Here is a 23,521-nt window from a genome sequence, read left to right as displayed (position 1 = left end):
CACACACACACACACACACACACACACACACACACACACACACACACACACACACACACATACACACACGCACACACACACACTGTAAGTGCGGTAAATCCCAGGAGGTTGGTCAGGTCACAAGAAGGTGTGGGCAGCCAAGGACCACTGAGACTTACCTTAAACGCACAAGCCACCTACCTTTCAGTACATAATAAACCCACACATAATTCCACACACAATTACACACAAAATTACACACTCACACACACACACACACACACACACACACACACACACACACACACACACACACACACACACACATATCCAGACACACACACACTCCCCCCTCACCACCGACATCTCACTACTTCCCCTGATCCATCCCCTCCCTCGATCACCCTCCCCTCCCCCGTTCACCCCAAACCCTCCCCACCCCTCTCCACTCAGCTCCCAAATAGCCACAGTTCCTCCACTACTTCCCCCCCCCCCCACACTCTGACACACACACTACTAACCTAACATACAGAACTACATAGGTTTCCCACTCTGAGGCAATCAGGATAAAACAAAAATGGGTTGCCAGAGAGCAACAAGAAAAACCAAGTGACAGGAGGAGGAAAATGCAAAGGAAGATTGGGCAGCAGAGCTCATAAAAAGGGATCATGAATGGGAAAAGAAACTAGAAGAACTTAGCATGAGAATGGAAGAGAGGATAGATATGGAAAGCAGGAAGTGGGAGGTGCATGTCAAAGCAGCAGAAGCTAGGATACAGAGTTTAGAAGAGGAACTGAAAAATCTGAAACAGCATAAAGAACTAAAGAACATTTTGGGATTGACAACAGAGACTGCTACCTCAGCCACAAATAAGGGGACTGTAGGGAAAGAAGGGGCACAACTGCATGGAGATGCTCTATCAGAGGAGACTGTAGCAAATGAAAGAGCTAAGCTTTATGTGGAGGCCCTAACAGACAACAACAGAGCCCAAGGAAAGCCGAGAAGGGAAAATGACAGGCCACTGAGCCCAAGTACATTAGCCAGTGAAACTGATGAAAGGAAAGCTGCAGTGGAGGAAACCAAATTAAATGAGGGGATACACAGGGATATGCAGTGGGAGAATGAAAGGGTGAGGTCAGTCTTTGTGTATGGGCTCCAGGAAGTCGAAGGGGAAACATATGAAGCAAGAAAACAAGGGGAAAAAAAAGCAATTGAAAGCATCATGAAAGCAATAGGAGAAGACGATATGACCCAGCTGGAAAATTTTCGGAGAATAGGGGGGTTTGTAAAAAAAAGAACCCGGCCAGTGAGAGTGACCTTCAAGGCAGAAGCGACTCGGACCAGGATACTGCAGGAGAAAGCACGATTAAGGGACATGACGGCATACAGGAGGGTGTATCTCGACCGCGACAGAACACAAGAAGAAAGGAAGAAACTGAGAGAGATGGTACAAAGGCGAAAGGAGGAAAGAGAGGGGATGGAGAAGACAGACAGGAGATCCCAGACCCAGGAAGAAGATCTAATACAGCCTCCCTCACAACTTTCTATAGAAGCCTCCCAACCAGGTCAACCCCAGTGCAACCAAACACTCTAAATCAAAACACCCATGCCATATCCAATGCCCCCACCCACTACATTACAAACTTCACCCCCACAGCAACAACCCATAGTTCCTTACCAGGTCTCCCACTTCCCAACCCCAATATACTTCCCAGACCACAGTCTTAGAAAAGAAGTTGAAGGTGTGGTATACAAATGCAGATGGAATAACAAACAAGTATGAGGAGTGGCACGAAAGAATCAAAGAGACATCCCCAGACATAATAGCACTCACAGAAACAAAACTCACCAGAATAATAACAGATTCAATCTTTCCATCCGGATATCAAATCTTCAGGAAAGACAGAGGGAGGAGAGGGGGAGGAGGAGTTGCACTGCTCATTAAAAACCAGTGGGGTTTTGAGAAAATGGAAGGAATGGATGGCATGGGCGAAAGGGACTACTTAGTAGGAACAATCCAGTCTGAGGGACATAAGGTGATAATTGCAGTAATGTACAACCCACCACAGAACTGCAGGAGGCCAAGAGAAGAATACGATGAGAGCAACAGAGCAATGATCAACACACTAGCCGAGGTGGCCAGGAGAGCACACATGGGGGGAGCAAAGTTACTAGTTATGGGTGATTTCAATCACAAGGAGATTGACTGGGAAAACCTGGAGCCCCATGGGGGTCCCGAAACATGGAGAGCCAAGATGATGGATGTGGTACTGGAGAACCTCATGCATCAACATGTTAGAGACACTACCAGAGAGAGAGAGGAGAGGATGAACCAGCAAGGTTGGACCTTGTATTCACCATGAGTAGTTCGGACATCGAGGGTATCATGTATGAAAGGCCCCTGGGAGCTAGTGATCATGTGGTTCTGTGCTTCGACTACATAGTTGAGCTCCAAGTGGAGAGAGTAGCAGGAATAGGCTGGGAAAAACCAAACTACAAAAGGGGGAACTACTCAGGCATGAGGAACTTCCTTCAAGACATTCAGTGGGAGAGGGAACTGACAGGAAAACCAGTACAAGAAATGATGGACTATGTAGCAACAAAATGCAAGGAGGCAGAGGAGAGGTTTGTTCCCAAGGGAAACAGAAATAATGGGAAGAACAGAACGAGTCCTTGGTTCACCCAAAGGTGTAGGGAGGCAAAAACTAGGTGTACTAGAGAATGGAAAAGGTACAGAAGACAGAGAACTCAGGAAAATAAAGAAATCAGCCGAAGAGCCAGAAACGAATATGCACAGATAAGAAGGGAGGCTCAGAGACAATATGAAAATGACATAGCATCAAAAGTAAAGACTGACCCGAAGCTGTTGTACAGCCACATCAGGAGGAAAACAACAGTCAAGGACCAGGTAATCAGACTGAGGAAGGGTGATGGGGAATTCACAAGAAACGACCGAGAGGTATGTCAGGAGCTCAACACAAGATTTAAAGAGGTATTTACAGTGGAAACCAGTAGGACTCCAAGAAATCAGAACAGGGGGGCAACCAGCAAGTGCTGGATGAGGTACATATAACCAAGGAGGAGGTGAAGAAGCTGCTATGCGAACTTGACACCTCAAAGGCGGTGGGACCAGACAACATCTCTCCATGGGTCCTTAAAGAGGGAGCAGAGATATTGTGTGAGCCATTAACAAAGATCTTCAACACATCATTTGAAACTGGGCAACTCCCTGAGGTATGGAAAATGGCAAATGTAGTCCCAATTTTTAAAAAGGGAGACAGACATGAGGCACTAAACTACAGACCTGTATCTCTAACGTGTATAGTATGCAAGGTCATGGAGAAGATCATCAGGAGGAGAGTGGTGGGGCACCTGGAAAGAAACAAGTGTATAATTGACAACCAGCACGGTTTCAGGGAAGGAAAATCCTGTGTCACAAACCTACTAGAGTTTTATGACAAGGTGACAGAAGTAAGACAAGAGAGAGAGGGGTGGATCGACTGCGTATTTTTGCACTGCAAGAAGGCTTTCGACACAGTTCCTCACAAGAGGTTACTGCAAAAGCTAGAGGACCAGGCACACATAACAGGAAAGGCACTGCAATGGATCAGAGAATATCTGACATGGAGGAAACAACGAGTCATGGTACGCGACGAGGTGTCAGAGTGGGTGCCTGTGACAAGCGGGGTTCCACAGGGGTCAGTCCTAGGACCTGTGCTGTTCTTGGTATACGTGAACGACATAACGGAAGGGATAGACTCAGAAGTGTCCTTGTTTGCAGACGATGTGAAGTTAATGAGAAGAATCGAATCGGACGAGGATCAGGCAGGACTACAAAGAGATCTGGACAGGCTACAAGCCTGGTCCAGCAACTGGCTCCTTGAATTTAACCCTGCCAAATGCAAAGTCATGAAGATTGGGGAAGGGCAAAGAAGACCGCAGACACAATATAGTTTAGATGGCCAAAGACTGCAAACCTCACTAAAGGAAAAAGATCTGGGGGTGAGTATAACACCGAGCATATCTCCTGAGGCGCACATCAATCAGATAACTGCTGCAGCATACGGGCGCCTGGCAAACCTACGGATAGCGTTCCGATACCTCAGTAAGGATTTGTTTAAGACTCTGTACACCATCTACGTCAGGCCCATACTGGAGTATGCAGCACCAGTTTGGAATCCACACCTAGTCAAGCACGTCAAGAAATTAGAGAAAGTGCAAAGGTTTGCAACAAGACTAGTCCCAGAGCTACGGGGATTGTCCTATGAAGAAAGGTTGAGGGAAATCGGCCTGACGACACTGGAGGCCAGGAGGGTCAGGGGAGACATGATAACGACATATAAAATACTGCGCGGAATAGACGAGGTGGACAAAGACGGGATGTTCCAGAGATGGGACACAGACACAAGAGGTCACAATTGGAAGTTGAAGACTCAGATGAATCAAAGGGATGTTAGGAAGTATTTCTTCAGTCATAGAGTAGTCAGGCCATGGAATAGCCTAGAAAGTGATGTGGTGGAGGCAGGAACCATACATAGTTTTAAGGCGAGGTATGATAGAGCTCATGGGGCAGGGAGAGAGAGGACCTAGTAGCAATCAGCGAAGAGGCGGGGCCAGGAGCTGTGAATCGACCCCTGCAACCACAAATAGGTGAGTAGGTGAGTACACACACACACACACACACACACACACACATATATAGCGAGCCACTAACCAGATTGAGAGTCAAAGCCCTAAATGAATTTTTTATGAGAGACAGAATTTGGTAGACACACACCTCTCTGATATTATCCTGACGCCAAATGACTTCGAAAAGGCGATAAATGACATGCCCATGCACTCTGCCCCAGGCCCAGATTCATAGAACTCCGTGTAGTTACCAGCGGTCGCAATATACACAACGAGAAGCAATTATTACTACAGAAAAAGCGTCCTTCCTCCAAAATTTCCACCAGTCAACTATAGTGATAATATAGCATTTATTGCGGTGGAGACGAAAAAAAACTAGAAAAGCTAGATACAGCGATTGATAAACAAGGGTTGAGGCTCGACCGTTCGTCATTGTAGGAGCTGCCAGAAATCACCGGTTTCTTCAACACGCAAGTTATACTTTTGTATCAATCAAATCACATATTACTCGGGTAGATAATTTCCAGTAGATCCTTCATGTGTTAGCCCAAATCACCGACCAGTATGTTTTAAATAAGTGACCCACTGATCAGATCAGATCGACTGGTCCGAACCCTCGACTGGTCCGAACCCTTGACTGGTCCGAACCCTTGACTGGTCCAAACCCTTGACTGGTTTCAAACGGATTCGTTGGACAATAAAGCAGACTGTAAACAGATGGGGTTGTAGGCGCCCTTATCAAACACAAACAATAAATATAAATCAGGAACATACACGGTAAGCTGTCCAATATACAAGTACAGTTAGAAATAGAAATACAAATAGCTAGAGCTTCATTTAAGGAGGTTATTAATAGAATATTCAAGAGGTTGCTAGTAGAATTACAGTAAATCAACCATTCAAATCTTTATGAAGCTCTGTGTAGTCTGCGGTCAATCAAACAAACGGGCTTCCACATGGATAAATTGTCATTTTTGTGGAAATTGGAGTCACGCCCCTTGTGCAGATATCCAAAAACTATCTACAAGCAGTATTAAAACAGGGAAGTGTTTTTGGGTATGCCCAAATGAGATAAATCTGTGGACTAAAATCACAAGGGTATTAAAAGAGGATAACATCAAAGCTGCTTTCATAGAAAACCTGGAAGCTTTCTACAACAGATGGGAACATAAAAAGTCTGGGCTGAATAGTACTGCCCTTGATACTGGCCATGTAGTCAGAAACTGTAAGGCTGGAGGTGATGTCCTGGTAGTCAGTAAATGTGGGGCTGATAGTGCTGCCTTGGGAGATAGTAATGGTGAAGCTGGAGGTGCTGTCCTGGGAGACAGTAATGGTGAAGCTGGAGGTGCTGTCCTGGGAGACAGTAATGGTGAAGCTGGAGATTTTGTCCAGGTAGTCGGGAATTATACGCAGGAAGGAATACATATAAATGACCTCATAGGGGACAGGAGCCGTAGTGGGGAAACAAGTGTAGTCAAAGATAAGATAAAACCAATATTGCAAACTAGAAATACCACAGGAAATAGCAAACAAGAGGACTCCACTAGCAATAGTGAGGATATATTACCAAAAACAACTGGTGGGAACTCCATTGTTGGTGCTAGGAGGATAGGAATAAGACAGGGAAACATGCACCAACAGGGAATACAGTCACAGAAACCCAAGGCAAACGGAAACCAAGCCTGTGCACATACTTTGCACTTGGTATCTGCAGACATGGGAAATATGGAAAAACAGACGGGATGTGCAACTATGACCACCCTAGAAAATGCCATGCCCATATGACAACAGGAAAATGCAAACTCCCTCCCTGTAAGCTTTTTCACCCTGAAATGTGTACCTCTTCAGTACAGGAAAGACTGTGCTATAACTTAAATTGCCAGGCACACCATCTAAAGGGTACAAAAAGATACAAAACATCCAGGCCATGGAAAAACCTGGGTAGCCACAGCCACTCAAGAGGGAGAGGTTTTTTAGTGCCAGGAAGGAAAAAAAACTGGCAGGAAATGGCAGAAATCGTACACCAAATCCAGTCATTCCTGGAGTGGAACCACAGTCGATGGCCTTCACTCCAAACCAACAGATACAGATACTAATGCCGGAAAAAAAATCCCCCCCCAGTACCAACAATACCACCAATCCGATGACATTCTTCTTTGCAAATATACAGGGTCTAAAATCAACAACAAACAACAAAATACATTTCATCCGTGGACTGCTTGCAGAGGCAAAGGCAATGTTCGCGGCTTTCACTGAGACCCACATAAAGGATCACTTTGACAACGAAATATGGATCCCAGGTTACAACCTATACAGATGTGACAGAGTGAACAGGCAAAAGGGGGGGGGGGTTGGCCTGTACATTGCAGAGTCACTTGTTTGCACAGAACTGCTTAATGCCTCAAATGATGTAGTGGAAGTTTTAGCAGTAAAGGTCGAGAACCAAAACCTAGTCATTGTGGTAGTCTACAAGCCTCCGGATGCAACATCCCAGCAATTCCAGGAACAGCTGTTAAAAATTGACCACTGTCTGGAAAATCTTCCAGCTCCTGCACCCAACATCTTGCTCCTGGGGGATTTCAACTTAAGGCACCTAAAATGGAGGAATATAGCAAATAATATTGTTGCAGTAATAACACCAGGAGGCAGCTCTGATGAAAACTCACACTCACACGAGCTTTTAAATCTCTGCACAAAATTCAATTTAAACCAGCAAATAATAGAGCCTACTAGACTGGAGAATACACTAGACCTCATCTTCACTAACAATGATGATCTGATAAGAAATGTCACCATATCAAAAACAATATACTCAGATCACAACATAATTGAGGTTCAGACATGTATGCGTGGAGCCCCAGACCGACATAATGAGACTAGTCACGAGGGAGCATTCACCAAATTCAACTTCAATAACAAAAACATAAAGTGGGACCAAGTAAACCAAGTCCTAACAGATATAAGCTGGGAAGATATACTAAGCAACACAGACCCCAACTTATGCCTAGAACAGATTAACTTGGTGACACTCGATGTATCCTCTAAGAAAAAGGAGGAGTAGATGTAAAATAGAAAGAGACAGGCGCTCCCTTTACAGGCGACGGAAAAGAATAACAGAGCGGCTAAAAGAGGTCAATATATCTGAAAAGCGTAGGGAGACACTGGTCAGAGAAATAGCAAGCATCGAACTTAAGCTAAAGGAATCTTATAGGAGTCAGGAATCGCGGGAAGAACTAAAAGCCATAAATGAAATCGAAAGAAACCCAAAGTATTTCTTCTCCTATGCCAAATCAAAGTCGATAACAACGTCCAGTATTGGGCCCCTACTTAAACAAGATGGGTCCTACACAGATGACAGCAAGGAAATGAGTGAGCTACTCAAGTCCCAATATGACTCAGTTTTTAGCAAGCCGCTAACCAGACTGAGAGTCGAAGATCAAAATGAATTTTTTATGAGAGAGCCACAAAATTTGATTAACAATCGCATCTGCTAGAAAAATGACAGGATGGATAATGAGAACCTTCAAAACTAGGGAGGCCAAGCCCATGATGACACTCTTCAGGTCACTTGTTCTATCTAGGCTGGAATATTGCTGCACACTAACAGCACCTTTCAAGGCAGGTGAAATTGCCGACCTAGAAAATGTACAGAGAACTTTCACGGCGCGCATAACGGAGATAAAACACCTCAATTATTGGGAGCGCTTGAGGTTCCTAAACCTGTATTCCCTGGAACGCAGGAGGGAGAGATACATGATTATATACACCTGGAAAATCCTAGAGGGACTAGTACCGAACTTGCACACGAAAATCACCCACTACGAAAGCAAAAGACTTGGCAGACGATGCACCATCCCCCCAATGAAAAGCAGGGGTGTCACTAGCACGTTAAGAGACCATACAATAAGTGTCAGGGGCCCGAGACTGTTCAACTGCCTCCCAGCACACATAAGGGGGATTACCAACAGACCCCTGGCAGTCTTCAAGCTGGCACTGGACAAGCACCTAAAGTCAGTTCCGGATCAGCCGGGCTGTGGCTCGTATGTTGGTTTGCGTGCAGCCAGCAGCAACAGCCTGGTTGATCAGGCTCTGATCCACCAGGAGGCCTGGTCTCAGACCGGGCCGCGGGGGCGTTGACCCCCGGAACTCTCTCCAGGTAAACTCCAGGTATCCGATGTTATCCTGACGCCAAATGACTTCGAACAGGCGATAAATGACATGCCCATGCACTCTGCCCCAGGGCCAGACTCATGGAACTCCGTGTTCATCAAGAACTGCAAGAAGCCCCTATCACGAGCCTTTTCCATCCTATGGAGAGGGAGCATGGGTACGGGGGTAGTCCCACAGTTACTAAAAACAACAGACATAGCCCCACTCCACAAAGGGGGCAGTAAAGCAACAGCAAAGAACTACAGACCAATAGCACTAACATCCCATATCATAAAAATCTTTGAAAGGGTCCTAAGAAGCAAGATCACCACCCATCTAGAAACCCATCAGTTACACAACCCAGGGCAACATGGGTTTAGAACAGGTCGCTCCTGTCTGTCTCAACTATTGGATCACTAAGACAAGGTCCTAAATGCACTAGAAGACAAAAAGAATGCAGATGTAATATATACAGACTTTGCAAAAGCCTTCGACAAGTGTGACCATGGCGTAATAGCGCACAAAATGCGTGCTAAAGGAATAACAGGAAAAGCCGGTCGATTGATCTATAATTTCCTCACTAACAGAACACAGAGAGTAGTCGTCAACAGAGTAAAGTCCGAGGCAGCTACGGTGAAAAGCTCTGTTCCACAAGGCACAGTACTCGCTCCCATCTTGTTCCTCATCCTCATATCCGACATAGACAAGGATGTCAGCCACAGCACCGTGTCTTCCTTTGCAGATGACACCCGAATCTGCATGACAGTGTCTTCCATTGCACACTGCAAGGCTCCAGGCGGACATCAACCAAATCTTTCAGTGGGCTGCAGAAAACAATATGAAGTTCAACGATGAGAAATTTCAATTACTCAGATATGGTAAACACGAGGAAATTAAATCTTCATCAGAGTACAAAACAAATTCTGGCCACAAAATAGAGCGAAACACCAACGTCAAAGACCTGGGAGTGATCATGTCGGAGGATCTCACCTTCAAGGACCATAACATTGTATCAATCGCATCTGCTAGAAAAATGACAGGATGGATAATGAGAACCTTCAAAACTAGGGAGGCCAAGACCATGATGACACTCTTCAGGTCACTTGTTCTATCTAGGCTGGAATATTGCTGCACACTAACAGCACCTTTCAAGGCAGGTGAAATTGCTGACCTAGAAAATGTACAGAGAACCTTCACGGCGCGCATAACGGAGATAAAACACCTCAATTACTGGGAGTGCTTGAGGTTCCTAAACCTGTATTCCCTGGAACGCAGGCGGGAGAGATACATGATTATATACACCTGGAAAATCATAGAGGGACTAGTACCGAACTTGCACACGAAAATCACTCACTACAAAAGCAAAATACTTGGCAGACGATGCAACATCCCCCCAATGAAAAGCAGGGGTGTCACTAGCACGTTAAGAGACCATACAATAAGTGTCAGGGGCCCGAGACTGTTCAACTGCCTCCCAGCATACATAAGGGGGATTACCAACAGACCCCTGGCAGTCTTCAAGCTGGTACTGGACAAGCACCTAAAGTCGGTTCCTGATCAGCCGGGCTGTGGCTCGTACGTTGGTTTGCGTGCAGCCAGCAGGAACAGCCTGGTTGATCAGGCTCTGATCCACCAGGGGGCCTGGTCACAGACCGGGCCGCGGGGGCGTTGACCCCCGGAACTCTCTCCAGGTAAACTCCAGGTTCATCAAGAACTGGAGGAAGCCCTTATCACGTGCTTTTAACATCCTGTGGAGAGGGAGCATGGACATTGGGGTCGTCCCACAGTTACTAAAAACAACATAACCCCACTCTACAAAGGGGGTAGTAAAGCAATAGCAAAGAACTACAGAACGATAGCGCTAACTTCTCATATAAAAATCTTTGAAAGGGTTCTAAGAAGCAAGATCACCCCCCATCTAGATACCTATCAGTTACACAACCCAGGGCAGCATAGGTTTAGAGCAGGTCTCTCCTGTCTGTCCCAATTACTGGACCACTACGACAAGGTCCTGGATGCTCTAGAAGACAAACAGAATGCAGATGTAATGTATACAGACTTTGCAAAAGCCTTTTACAAGTGTGACCATGGTGTAATAGCGCACAAAATGCGTGATAAAGGAATAACAGGAAAAAGTCGGTAGATGGATCGAAAATTTCCCAACGAATAGAACACAAAGAGTAGTAGTCAACAGAATAAAGTCTGAGGCGGCTACGGTGAAAAGCTGTTTCACAAGGCCCAAGACTCGCCCCCATTTTGTTCCTCATCCTCATATCGGACATAGACAGGGATATAAGCCACAGCACCGTGTCTTCCTTTGCAGATGACACTCGAATTTGCGTGACAGTGTCCTCCATTGAAGACACTGCAAGACTCAAGGCGGACATCAACCAAATTTTTAAATGGGCTGCAGAAAACAATATGAAGTTCAATGATGAGAAATTTCAATTACTCCGATATGGAAAACGTGAGGAAATTAAAACCTCATCCGAGTATAAAACAAATTCCAACCACACAATACAGCGATAAACTAATGTCAAAGACCTGGGGGTGATCATGTCAGAGGATGTCACCTTCAAGGACCATAAAATTGTATCAATCGCATCTGCTAGAAAAATGATAGGATGGATAATGAAAACCTTCAAAACCAGAGATGCCAAGCCCATGATGACACTCTTCAGGTCGCTTGTTCTATCTAGGCTGGAATATTGCTGAACACTAACAGCACCTTTCAAGGCAGGTGAAATTGTTGACCTAGAAAACCTTCACGGCGCGCATAACTGGGATAAACCACCTCAATTACTGGGAGCGCTTGAAGTTCCTGAACCTGTACTCCCTAGAACGCAGGAGGGAGAGATACATGATTATATACACCTGGAAAATCCTAGAGGGACTAGTACCAAACTTGCACACAAAAATCACTCCCTACGAACGCAAAAGACTTGGCAGACGATGCAACATCCCCCCAATGAAAAGCAGGGGTGTCACTAGCACGATAAAAGACAACACAATAAGTGTTAAGGGCCAAAGACTGTTCAACTGCCTCCCAGTATACATCAGGGGGATTAGCAATAGACCCCTGGCTGTCTTCAAGCAGGCACCTTAAGTCAGTACCTGACCACCCGGATTACATGTGGCCAGCAGTAATAGCCTGGTTGATCAGGCCCTGATGCACCATGAGGCCTGGTCACAGACAGGGCCCCGGAACTCTCTCCATGTATACTCCAGGTATATATAATGTCGTGCCAAATATTTAAAACTGGCCAATTAAGTCCTTTCAAAAATTTTCTCTTATACATTTAAGATATATTTTTTCATTTATGATAATATAAATGTTAATGATTTTCTACCAAAAGAACCTTAGGAAATTGGACTAACCTTATTATAACAAGCACAATTTAATTTAGCCTACTCCAGCTAAATACATTTTATATTAGTTTATAATATTATTATTATTAAATAACAAAAAAAGGCACAATACCGTGACTGGAACGATACACAAATAACCCGCACATAGAAGAGAGAAGCTTACGACGACATTTCGGTCCGACTCGGACCATTTACAAAGTCACACTTTGTAAATGGCCCAAGTCTGACCGAAACGTCGTCGTTAGCTTCTCTCTTCTATGTGCGGGTTATTTGTGTATTATTATTAAAGATTCGCCGGTATTCTCCCGGCCCGGGCGTTTTGCAAGTGGGGGCCCGGCTAGTAGTGTCTGAGACCTAAGTCTTCCATGGGAGGAGGCACAAGTACCCCCTCATCCTCTGGACCAACTGTCCCCAGGCCCAGCCACATTCCCCGCCCTCACGGGGCTCGTAGGGAGAAGCTAGGCCTCTCTGGTCTGCCATCCCCGCCCCAAGGGTACTAAGGGAATGACAGTCTTGTGAGCTGCAACCTCTGGCTCAGGCACCTACCCTGCCCTAGAAGGGCTGGGCATGGTGTCAATGTCAGTTTATTATTATTATTACAGATTCGCCGGTATTCACTCGGCCTGGGCCTTTTCCAAGTGGTGGCCCGGCCTTGGCTCCCTGTCTAGGGAGTATCTGAGACCTAAGTCTCCCATGGGTGGAGACACAAGTACCCCCTCATCTTTGGGACCAACTGTCCCCAGGCCTAGCTTCGGAGGGAGAAGCTGGCCTCTCTGGTCTGCTATCCCCGCCCCAAGGGGGCTAATGGGAATGACAGTCTTGTGAGTTGAAAGCTCAGGCACCTACCCTACCCGAGAAGGGCTGGGCATGGTGTCGATGAGTTTATAATACTTTAATAATTAACAAAGACAATGAAACATATTTTTTTCATTAGGTTCAGAATGATTTATGCGAAATTATTTCATACACAAATTTTCGCTTGCCCTATTTGGCATATATATATATATATATATATATATATATATATATATATATATATATATATATATATATGCAATAAGATCACAGTAAACAGGTGATTTCAGAATATGCAAAACAACCACTGTGAAAGAATAGAGATTGTTCCTTGATAATGTGTGTAGTCACGAAAGCACTTGGAATTTCTCTATTCTTTCACAGTGGTTGTTTTGCATATATATATATATATATATATATATATATATATATATATATATATATATATATATATATATATATATATATATATATATATATATATATATATATATATATATACATATATATATATCACCATTTCCTAACAGAAATATCAAAATTTGGGTATAAACATTTGTCTAAATGCCTATATTTAAATCATATAATCTGCAAAAAAAAAATTCTAATCAAGTTATTAAAATTTCAGCCCAATAAACAATTACAATAAGGTGTCCCGTAGCTGGATCACTAGCGCACTCAGCTCACACACTGAGGTCCGGAGTTCAAATCTCCTCCGGTACGGCTGGAAAACATTAATAAGGACGTGTTTCCATAAGACACCTGGGGTCCATGTTCACCCATCAGTAAAATTGGTACCTGGTAGTTAGTTGACTAATGTGGGTCGCATCATGGGACAAAAACTGATCTAATTTGCCCGAAATGCTCTGCAAAAGAAGGGTCTTTCTATATAGTAGTATGTCATTGATGTCAGCTAGGACTGTATACAACGTACTTTTAGTAAATAAAGATATTACTAACATTTGAGGTTAGTGCTCACCATTTACGAGGGTGTTGATGTCATCAGGATGGCTCAAATAATTTGGGTTAATAATGGGTAGGTAGGTGGGATCACTGGACTTGAGGGTGATGGAGCCTCTGCTCTTGGGGTGAACGAGAATTGGCGTCATGCTGAACCCATCTCTGCCGTAAATCTCATGTAGGTAATTTCTGAATTTCTAAAATATTAAAAAAAAAGGCAGAATAAGATTATAATGGGTGGTGCTTGTAAGTATTATTGACATGAGTGTAACCTTATGTCAAGAATAATAATATTAAGAAGTTAGTTTTATATCCGTAATAATAATGGTGTTATGAATGAACTCTTATATATGTTTCAAATATTGTTACTGTATCAATTAATGACAGAATAACACCGAGACTTAATTATTGCATCTATTAAAGTAAAGAAAGAGGTATACATAAACGAGTGTCTTACCAAAAAACGTCAGAACCTCCTGTATAGAGTCAGAAAACTTAAGCGGGAGAATAACGGCACAATACACCAATGCTTCACACGGGATGGGAAAATTCTTGTTAGGAAAACAAATGTAGGTCAACTGTACACAATCACGAACGAGAATGATCTATCACGATTTCTCAGGGATACTAATCTTACAGAGAATAACTAAACAATGTCCAACTTAAAAGCCTACGTAGTGTAGTGTATGTTTTGCTCCATTATTGTTCAAATTTCATTGTGCAATCTCTTAGTAATTAAATAATCAACTACCTCATTTTGTGATTTTACTAGTAAGCATAAGTCACCTTATGTGATTTTGTTATTTACTATTGTTCGCTTAAACATTAGCTGAATTGATACTTTCTCTGTCCATATTACTACCTCATATTTTTTTAAATACTATCAATTGATATTACTTACTAAAATTAATAATTATCATTTTTACTAAAATTTCAATTTACTCTTAACATTTTTGACATTTAATAACCATTACTTGTCTAATTACCTTTACCTGTTTTAATACCACATTTACTATCTTAGATTACTCTTAATTACCTTGTACTGCCATATAACCTCAAGTATAACTACCAGTGCAATATTGAATGAAATAAACATTACTTTTTCACTTTTTTTGTAATCATTATTACTTACTAAAATTTTATTAAACACCATATTTACTACCAGTCAATTTTACTTTTGTACATTAAACATTATTTTATACTTCCCATAACATTTTGTTGCCAAATTTTCAAGTTTGTATATTCAACCCCAACCTTTATATTATCCTTTGTACCTGTGTACCTGTGTACCTGTGTACCTGGGTACCTGTCTACCATCTTACTATCATATTATAACCAAGACATTACCATTGTTATTTTTTTACTATTATTCTTTTGGTACTTTAATTGTGAATTTTATTTTGTCAATTTAAATCTAGTTATAATCTTGATCTTGTCAACAACCTATACCAGACTCTAGTGCAATTGCAAGTACCATTTCAAATTGTATTTTTATATTATAAGTTTATATTATAATTCCTACCATCTGTCCATTTAACTTTGTTTACCATTACTTAATTTTAGTCCCTTATATATTTTCTCCTTTATCTTAGCTTTATATAACTACCCTAGTTTATATATTCACAATTGTTAAAATAATCAAGGTGCTATTCTCAGGTGCTAAAGTAGAATAAGTTCACAATTTTGCCATTATATTCCAAAGCTCATTTATTTGATTACCACTTTATTGTTCACCACAACCTATATTAATCCCTTTTATATTATAATTTTATACTATAATTCTAACTTTAAAAAATTACCTTTATAGTACTACCTACTATCATATTCCCAAGCTCCATTATTTGATCATCACTTTATTTGTATTAGTCCCTTTTATATTGTCTCCTTTATTTTAGCTTAAAAAAAAAAAACTACCTTAGCTCATTATCTGGAGAGAGTTCCGGGGGTCAACGCCCCCGCGGCCCGGTCTGTGACCAGGCCTCCTTAGGACAGTGTCCCAGGATGCGACCCACACCAGTCGACTAACACCCAGGTACCCATTTTACTGATGGGGAACATAGACAACAGGTGGAAAGAAACACGTCCAATGTTTCTACTCTGGCTGGGAATCGAACCCAGGCCCTCACCGTGTGAAGCGAGAGCGTTAACCACCAGGCCACCATTTATTTATTTTACATTTGTTAAATAATTCAGGTGCTATTTTTTAGCTTAAGACTATTTACTTTGTTTTATACTTAATTCTAACTATAGATTCACTACAAATCTTATGATTACAAGCATTGATCCTGATACCAACCTCTTATTTAATGACTTAAATGAATCAAACAGTTACTGTAATTACTACACTGCAGAACAAAGGCACTTCTCAGTGCCAACAACAACATAACTATCTTTAACTACAATATCAGATCTTTAAGCAAGCATTACGATGACCTCATAGCATTACTAAATTCCTTACATGCCAATATGTCCATCACTACACTAACTGAAACCTGGCTAAAGCCTGATAGTACAGATGTCTATGCCATTCCTGGTTACACAGCCATACACAACTGTAGGCCAGACCAACAAGGGGGTGGCACAGCCATATACTACTCAGACCAACTAGAATGTATCACTAATACTTGCACAAGGGATGAACATGGGGAATATATAATAGCTAAATTCAAATCCAAATACCTACAAAAACCTCTCGCATTGATAAACATCTACAGAGTTCCACAGTCAAACATTAGCCAATTTAGTCAAAACCTCGGAAGTATGATGACTGATGCACGCATGAACAAAGATCACTTACTACTCTCAGGTGACTTCAATATAAATCTCCTGCAAGACCAGGACCCACACGTTACTGAATTCACAAACACAATGAGTAACTGTATGTTACTACCAACAGTAACAAAACCTACAAGAGTTACAGAGACTAGTGTTTCCCTACTTGACCACATCTGGACCAACACCATATCCCCTTTAAAATCAGGCATAATTACAGATAATACCACAGACTACTACCCTACTTTCCTCATAACAACTCTTGGTAAACTACCCCAAGACACTATTAAAGTCACCTTCAGACTTCACAATGAGGCAGCCATTAATGACTTCACAACAGCAGTAGCAAACATTGATTGGCACACTGAGCTAGAAATCTATACAGATATTGACGAATGTATTAATAATTTTCTAAAAAAGACCAATACCTCTATAACAAGCACTGCCCTAAAAAAACTAAACAGATGACAGCTAAGAGACTGAACAGTCCCTGGCTAACACCCAGCATTCTCAAATCCATAAATACAAAACACCAATATGAAAAACAGTACAGAATGGGTCACATAACCAGAGACCAAACAAAACGTTACTCGTCAGTCCTAACCAGCCTGATAAGAAGGGCAAAAAAATTGTATTATGAGAACAGATTATCCAACTTACGAGGTGATATAAAAAAGACCTGGAAAACCCTATCAGAAATTCTGGGAACAAAAAAGATATCACGAAATAGCGAAATAAAATTAGCAAAATTAGATGAACCCCAACTCCCACCAACAGAAACAGCAAACAGACTCAATGATTTCTTCTCCACTATAGGACAAAACCTTGCCAATAAAATCCCAAGCTCAGATACCCCACCAAATGACTACCTCACCGGCAACTACCCGAACACACTGTTCCTAGCTCCGGCTATCCCATACGAAGTCTCCCTTATTATCAACGCACTAAAAAACAAGGCAGGAGATTTAAATACCTTACCACCCTTTATACACAAAAAAGTGTCACAAGTGCTATCACCAATCATTGCAACACTCTTTAACAAATCCATTGAATCCTCCACCTTCCCTACAGTACTCAAAATAGCAAGGGTCACCCCGATCCACAAAGGAGGAGACCAAACAGAGTTGAATAACTATAGGCCAATATCCAACTTACACCCTCTCTCAAAAATCTTCGAAAAATTAATTCATAAACGAATCTACTCCTACCTTATCTCCCAAAACATACTCAACCCCTGCCAATTTGGATTCAGGCCTAATAAAAATACTAATGATGCTATTATACACATGCTAGAACATATATACACTGCAATAGAGAAAAAAGAAGTCCCACTGGGGATCTTCATTGACTTACGTAAAGCTTTTGATACAGTTGACCATGACTTGCTCCACGTAAAATTGTCACACTATGGTATAAGAGGGCACTCCCTCAACTACCTCAAGTCATACCTCAGCAACAGAAGCCAATATGTGTACGCAAATGGGGCAAACTCTTCTGCGCAACCAATTACAGTTGGTGTCCCACAGGGAAGTGTCCTTGGCCCTCTTCTCTTTCTCCTGTACATAAATGACCTTCCAAATGCTTCGCAATTACTCAAACCCACACTATTTGCAGATGACACTACATACGTCTTCTCTCACCCGAGCCCAGTCACGCTAGCCAATACTGTAAATACCGAATTACAGAAAATATCTACCTGGATGAGGACTAACAAACTTACACTAAACATTGACAAAACCTACTTCATTCAGTTTGGTAACAGAGCTACAGATGTCCCTCTTAACATAATGATAAACGGATCACCTATCACAAAGCTAACAGAGGGAAAATTCTTAGGAATCCACCTTGATAATAGACTCAAATTTCATACACATATACAACAAATTTCTAAGAAAATTTCCAAGACTGTAGGCATACTATCGAAGATACGGTACTATGTTCCACAGTCAGCCCTCCTGGCCCTATATCACTCTCTTATTTACCCCTATCTCACCTATGGAATTTGTGCATGGGGCTCAACAACAATTAACCATCTCAGACCACTAATTACCCAACAAAAGGCTGCAGTTAGAATGATAACAAATTCTCACTACAGGCAGCACACTCCACCAATATTCAATACACTAAACCTACTCACCATACAAAACATCCATACTTATTACTGCACCTATTACATACATAGAACACTCAACTCTGATATTAACCCTCCCCTCAAACATCTCCTTGCCAACCTCAACAGAACACATGACCATAACACAAGGCACAGATCACTCTTTGATGTTCCTCGTGTCCATCTCACACTATGCAAAAACTCAATGCACATAAAAGGCCCTAAAATCTGGAATTCATTACCTGTAAATATAAAAGAAACACTACCTGTTTATAAATTCAAGTCTCTTTTCAAAGATCACTTACTCACCCAAAACCAAATAAATACTGAATAACTGAACCTTATAAATTGTATATCTTAAATGTTTCTCACAATTATATCACATAAATGTTAAACCTAAAACCCAATCTAACTTTATTATTTTTTAAACACACTACCTAACAGAATACTCCATACGACTGAATGTACAACAATGCAAGCAACCATATGACCTGTCTTTGTAATACTCATTTGTGCTTTATAGTTATCTGTTTACAATAATGTATTATCACTGATTTCATCATTGCTTAGTTAATTTTAAGCCAGCCCGTAATGCTATGCATAGTATAAGTGGCTTTGGCATGCTGCTCTTATCATTATTTTTTTGTACCTCTGTATGTATGCTCAAATTGTTAATAAATAAATAAATAAATAAATAAATAAATAAATAAAAGTACCCTTACCTGATCATCAAGACCGAAAACAGCTGGAGAGACGAAGCCGTTGTCATAGGCTAATGAAATAGGTGTTATGATTATTTGTGTGTCTGGCCAGAGGGGGTCTCCGTCTGGCCTCACCTTCACCCAGGCATTGTGCATGTTTTCAGAAGGCGCTGCCATTGGCCCTGCACAAGAAAAGTACAACCTGTAAGTCTAGTTTCGTATTTTTGTGTGTTTGGACGGGCGATATGCTGCTGGTTAATTTAAAAGTTTGACTGTGAATGAAAGGAGTCCTATCCCTTGAAATATATATTTCAGTTAATTTCCATTCAAGGGGATGCCTGGTGATGGTGAAAGGCTTCTGATCCAAGGAATTGGATCTGTCGTACCTTTCCTTGGATCAAACCTGTCTATCTCGTGTTGCCTAAGTGCTGTATGATCCCTGCAGGTGTAGCGCTGCCCATGAATAGAATAATAATAAATTCAGTTAAATCACAGAACGGGTAGGACTCGAACCCAAGGCAGGCGAGTCCCACCACTTCTGTGATTGTTTACAGTTGTCTTATTAGGATTTCGGGAGTCAAAAATTTAGTTAGCCTGTTCATAATGAGGAATTTTAAGGATTCCTAGATTAATAATAGGTATATTTATATATTATATGATATTCCGTTTTCGATGCTTAATGCATTTTAATGAAATCTTTGTTTTAAAATTATTCTTTTCATGTTATTGGCCAAAAAGCAGTACCATGTATTACTGTGAAAAATTAACCATAACATAACATTGTATCAATCACATCTGCTAGAAAAATGACAGGATGGATAATGAGAACCTTCAAAACTAGGGATGCCAAGCCCATGATGACACTCTTCAGGTCACTTGTTCTATCTAGGCTGGAATATTGCTGCACACTAACAGCACCTTTCAAGGCAGGTGAAATTGCTGACCTAGAAAATGTACAGAGAACCTTCACGGCGCGCATAATGGAGATAAAACACCTCAATTACTGGGAGCGCTTGAAGTTCCTGAACCTGTACTCCCTGGAACGCAGGCGGGAGAGATACATGAATATATACACCTGGAAAATCCTAAAGGGACTAGTATCGAACTTGCACACGAAAATCACTCACAACGAAAGCAAAAGACTCGGCAGACGATGCAACATCACCCCAATGAAAAGCAGGGGTGTCACTAGCACGTTAAGAGACAATGCAATAAGTGTCAGGGGCCCAAGACTGTTCAACTGCCTCCCAGCATACATAAGGGGGATTACCAATAGACCCCTGGCAGTCTTCAAGCTGGCACTGGACAAGAACCTAAAGTCGGTACCTGACCAGCCGGGCTGTGGCTCGTACGTTGGATTGTGTGCAGCCAGCAGTAACAGCCTGGTTGATCAGGCTCTGATCCACCATGAGGCCTGGTCACAGACCAGTCCGCGGGGGCGTTGACCCCCGGAACTCTCTCCAGGTAAACTCCAGGACCCCAGTGGAAATAAGTCACTTTGACTTTTTTTTTTTTGGGGGGGGGGTTATCCTAGGTAATTTACACTATGTATGACAATTGTACTAATGTGTACCTGTACCTAAATGAATTTACTTACTGTGAGAAAAGAACCATCGAGGTAGTGGCCTGAGGTTATGCTTAAGCGGTACTGTCACAAGGCACAGTATTTTTCTGACAATCAAATAGTTTGATTAGATTAATACTTATTTACGCGTGACAGTTGATAAATTAGACACATGTGCAACTCTTGGGTATCTTTATTGAGGAAACGTTTCGCCACACAGTGGCTTCATCAGTCCATACAAAGGAGAATATTGAAGAACAGGAGGAGAATGAGGTAATCAGTCCCTCAACCTTGAGTCGATGTGGTCAGTCCATCAATCTTGAATAGAATACGGCATACGTGCGGAGAAGGAGCTTATAAACCGTAGGCAGGAGAGGTGCAGCAGTCATAGGTGGTGTCACATTTGTTCAATGTGGAAGTAGGTCGTGCCCAAGAATTAGGCAAGACCTACTTCCACATTGAACAAATGTGACACCACCTATGACTGCTGCACCTCTCCTGCCTACGGTTTATAAGCTCCTTCTCCGCACGTATGCCGTATTCTATTCAAGATTGATGGACTGACCACATCGACTCAAGGTTGAGGGACTGATTACCTCATTCTCCTCCTGTTCTTCAATATTCTCCTTTGTATGGACTGATGAAGCCACTGTGTGGCGAAACGTTTCCTCAATAAAGATACCCAAGAGTTGCACATGTGACTAATTTATCAACATGTCGGTTCTCTGAACCATTCATCTACAAACGTGTGACAGTGTATGTCACGTAATGTAATATTTATGGTTATGATTTTCATGATAAAATACTTTTCCAGTTGTAACATACTGTCATGTATTAATTGTTTTTGTAATGACAGCTACTCTGAACGGTCTGCTTCAGTCTTTACACAGTCCACTTTAAATTTCTCATTAATTCAATCTTACACTTATTAAAATGATTATCATTAAAAATAAAAGTCCTAAATGTGGTGAATATTCTTCCAGAGTGACAATTTCGGAGGAGACGCCGAGTGAGGACCCTGGAGCTCATTAAACCACTTGGAATGTAAGTAGAACCTATGTTTCCTCAGTGTTTTCTACATGTACCTCACTTTCCAGTATAAAAGCGTCTGGACACATGCTTCTACTTTAGGCTAGGAGTCATGTTATTTTGCACCAAGGTTGATGAACTGATTACATTAAGCTACCTCTCCACCAAGACTGATGTATCCAGAAGTTAACTCGTCGCTATATTCGATCGATGAAGCTTGCAGCGCAGGTGAAACGTTATATCAATAAAGATTCCCAGTAATGCATGTCTTACTCATCATGTTATGTTTTATTGGAAAATATTTAAACACTTTTCTTAATATGTTCATGCAGTTTGATCATTGTAAATATTTGAATTGTCACCCCTTTATTTTTGCAACATTCCAGATTAACATGCAACATTCTAGATTAATACGGAGTGAGCATTCATTTCTCTGATCCTTAAAGGTTTGAGTTTTCTAAGGCCAACTGCTCTCTTTGTTTCATTTAATGCTTTAAGTACGTTCTCAGTGTAAATTCTGAAAAAAAAATGTTTTACTTCTGACAAGTAATTGTTGTTAATATATGAATAAGATTAACCTATTCTACAATAAATTGAGAATAAAAAATCAAATTTAAATGTTTGACGTAAGCACCTACCTGACCTGTTGGCTATGTACTGTTTGAGAGAGGAGGGACTGGCAGAACGTATGATGGTGGAGCTGGAAAGGCCCTTCCTGGTGGTCCAGCTGAGGCCATTCACTGATACATGATCATGCAGGTTCTGGCCCACCCCCGGTACATCTGCCACCATCGTCACCTATATGTAACACAACTACAGTATAATGTGCCATTTGGTTATGCGTTCAGAACGTATTAATTAATATGCAATGCATACTTTCCTGATCATATTTCACGAGCTTTGCAGTCAGCCTACTGACGTCAGTTAGGCAAATCCTATTGAAACTCGGTCATTCCTATTCGCGTACTTGTCTAACTTAAGTTTAGTGCATCTCGAACTTCTTTTTAAACTGTGCTTTCAGAATCTAAATTGATCACACACTTAATCCATTCCTGCAAGTTCTGTCTTAGTTCAAACATTTTTAACACGATTTATATCCCCTTCATTCATGCATACTCACCACTCAGGCACTTTAATTATGTATATATTCCCAAGTTCTTTGCCTTTATCGAAAGAGGAAGTAAAAATTCCAACAACCAACTGACAATAATAAGGGACCCCAAACAAGCAACTTTGTAAGAAACGCCATATTTATAAATAACAGGCTGATTATTACGATTTGAGTAACAATGATTTACATAGATATTTTACACTGAATCATTTACACACACACACAAACACACACACACACACACACACACACACACACACACACACACACACACACACACACACACACACACACACACACAAGAAACTTTATTAACAATACTAATATAGTAATCAATCAAGTGCATTCGCGTG

The 23,521-nt window shown here is 41.7% G+C and overlaps 1 protein-coding gene across 3 annotated transcripts in view; it reads right to left on the bottom strand.

Annotated features, from left to right (window-relative positions):
- LOC128697304 (glucose dehydrogenase [FAD, quinone]) overlaps positions 1 to 23,521 on the bottom strand; it is a 65,891-nt gene that overhangs the window by 4,220 nt on the left and 38,150 nt on the right. For 2 of the 3 annotated variants that reach the window (XM_053788939.2, XM_053788947.2), the window contains 3 exons: positions 22,696 to 22,855; positions 19,486 to 19,646; positions 13,901 to 14,078 (listed from right to left, as the gene is read on the bottom strand). In XM_053788939.2, the coding sequence (XP_053644914.2) occupies positions 13,901 to 14,078; positions 19,486 to 19,646; positions 22,696 to 22,855 (499 nt within the window). Of the gene's footprint in view, positions 1 to 13,536; positions 13,788 to 13,900; positions 14,079 to 19,485; positions 19,647 to 22,695; positions 22,856 to 23,521 lie in introns of those variants that run through there. The other variant, XM_053788954.2, reaches the window with a different exon arrangement.

Source organism: Cherax quadricarinatus, chromosome 31, assembly GCF_038502225.1.
Source record: "Cherax quadricarinatus isolate ZL_2023a chromosome 31, ASM3850222v1, whole genome shotgun sequence".
Taxonomy (NCBI): domain Eukaryota; kingdom Metazoa; phylum Arthropoda; class Malacostraca; order Decapoda; family Parastacidae; genus Cherax; species Cherax quadricarinatus.
The sequence above is the reverse complement of the archived record's forward strand: the minus strand, read 5'-3'. Positions and strand labels throughout refer to the sequence as shown.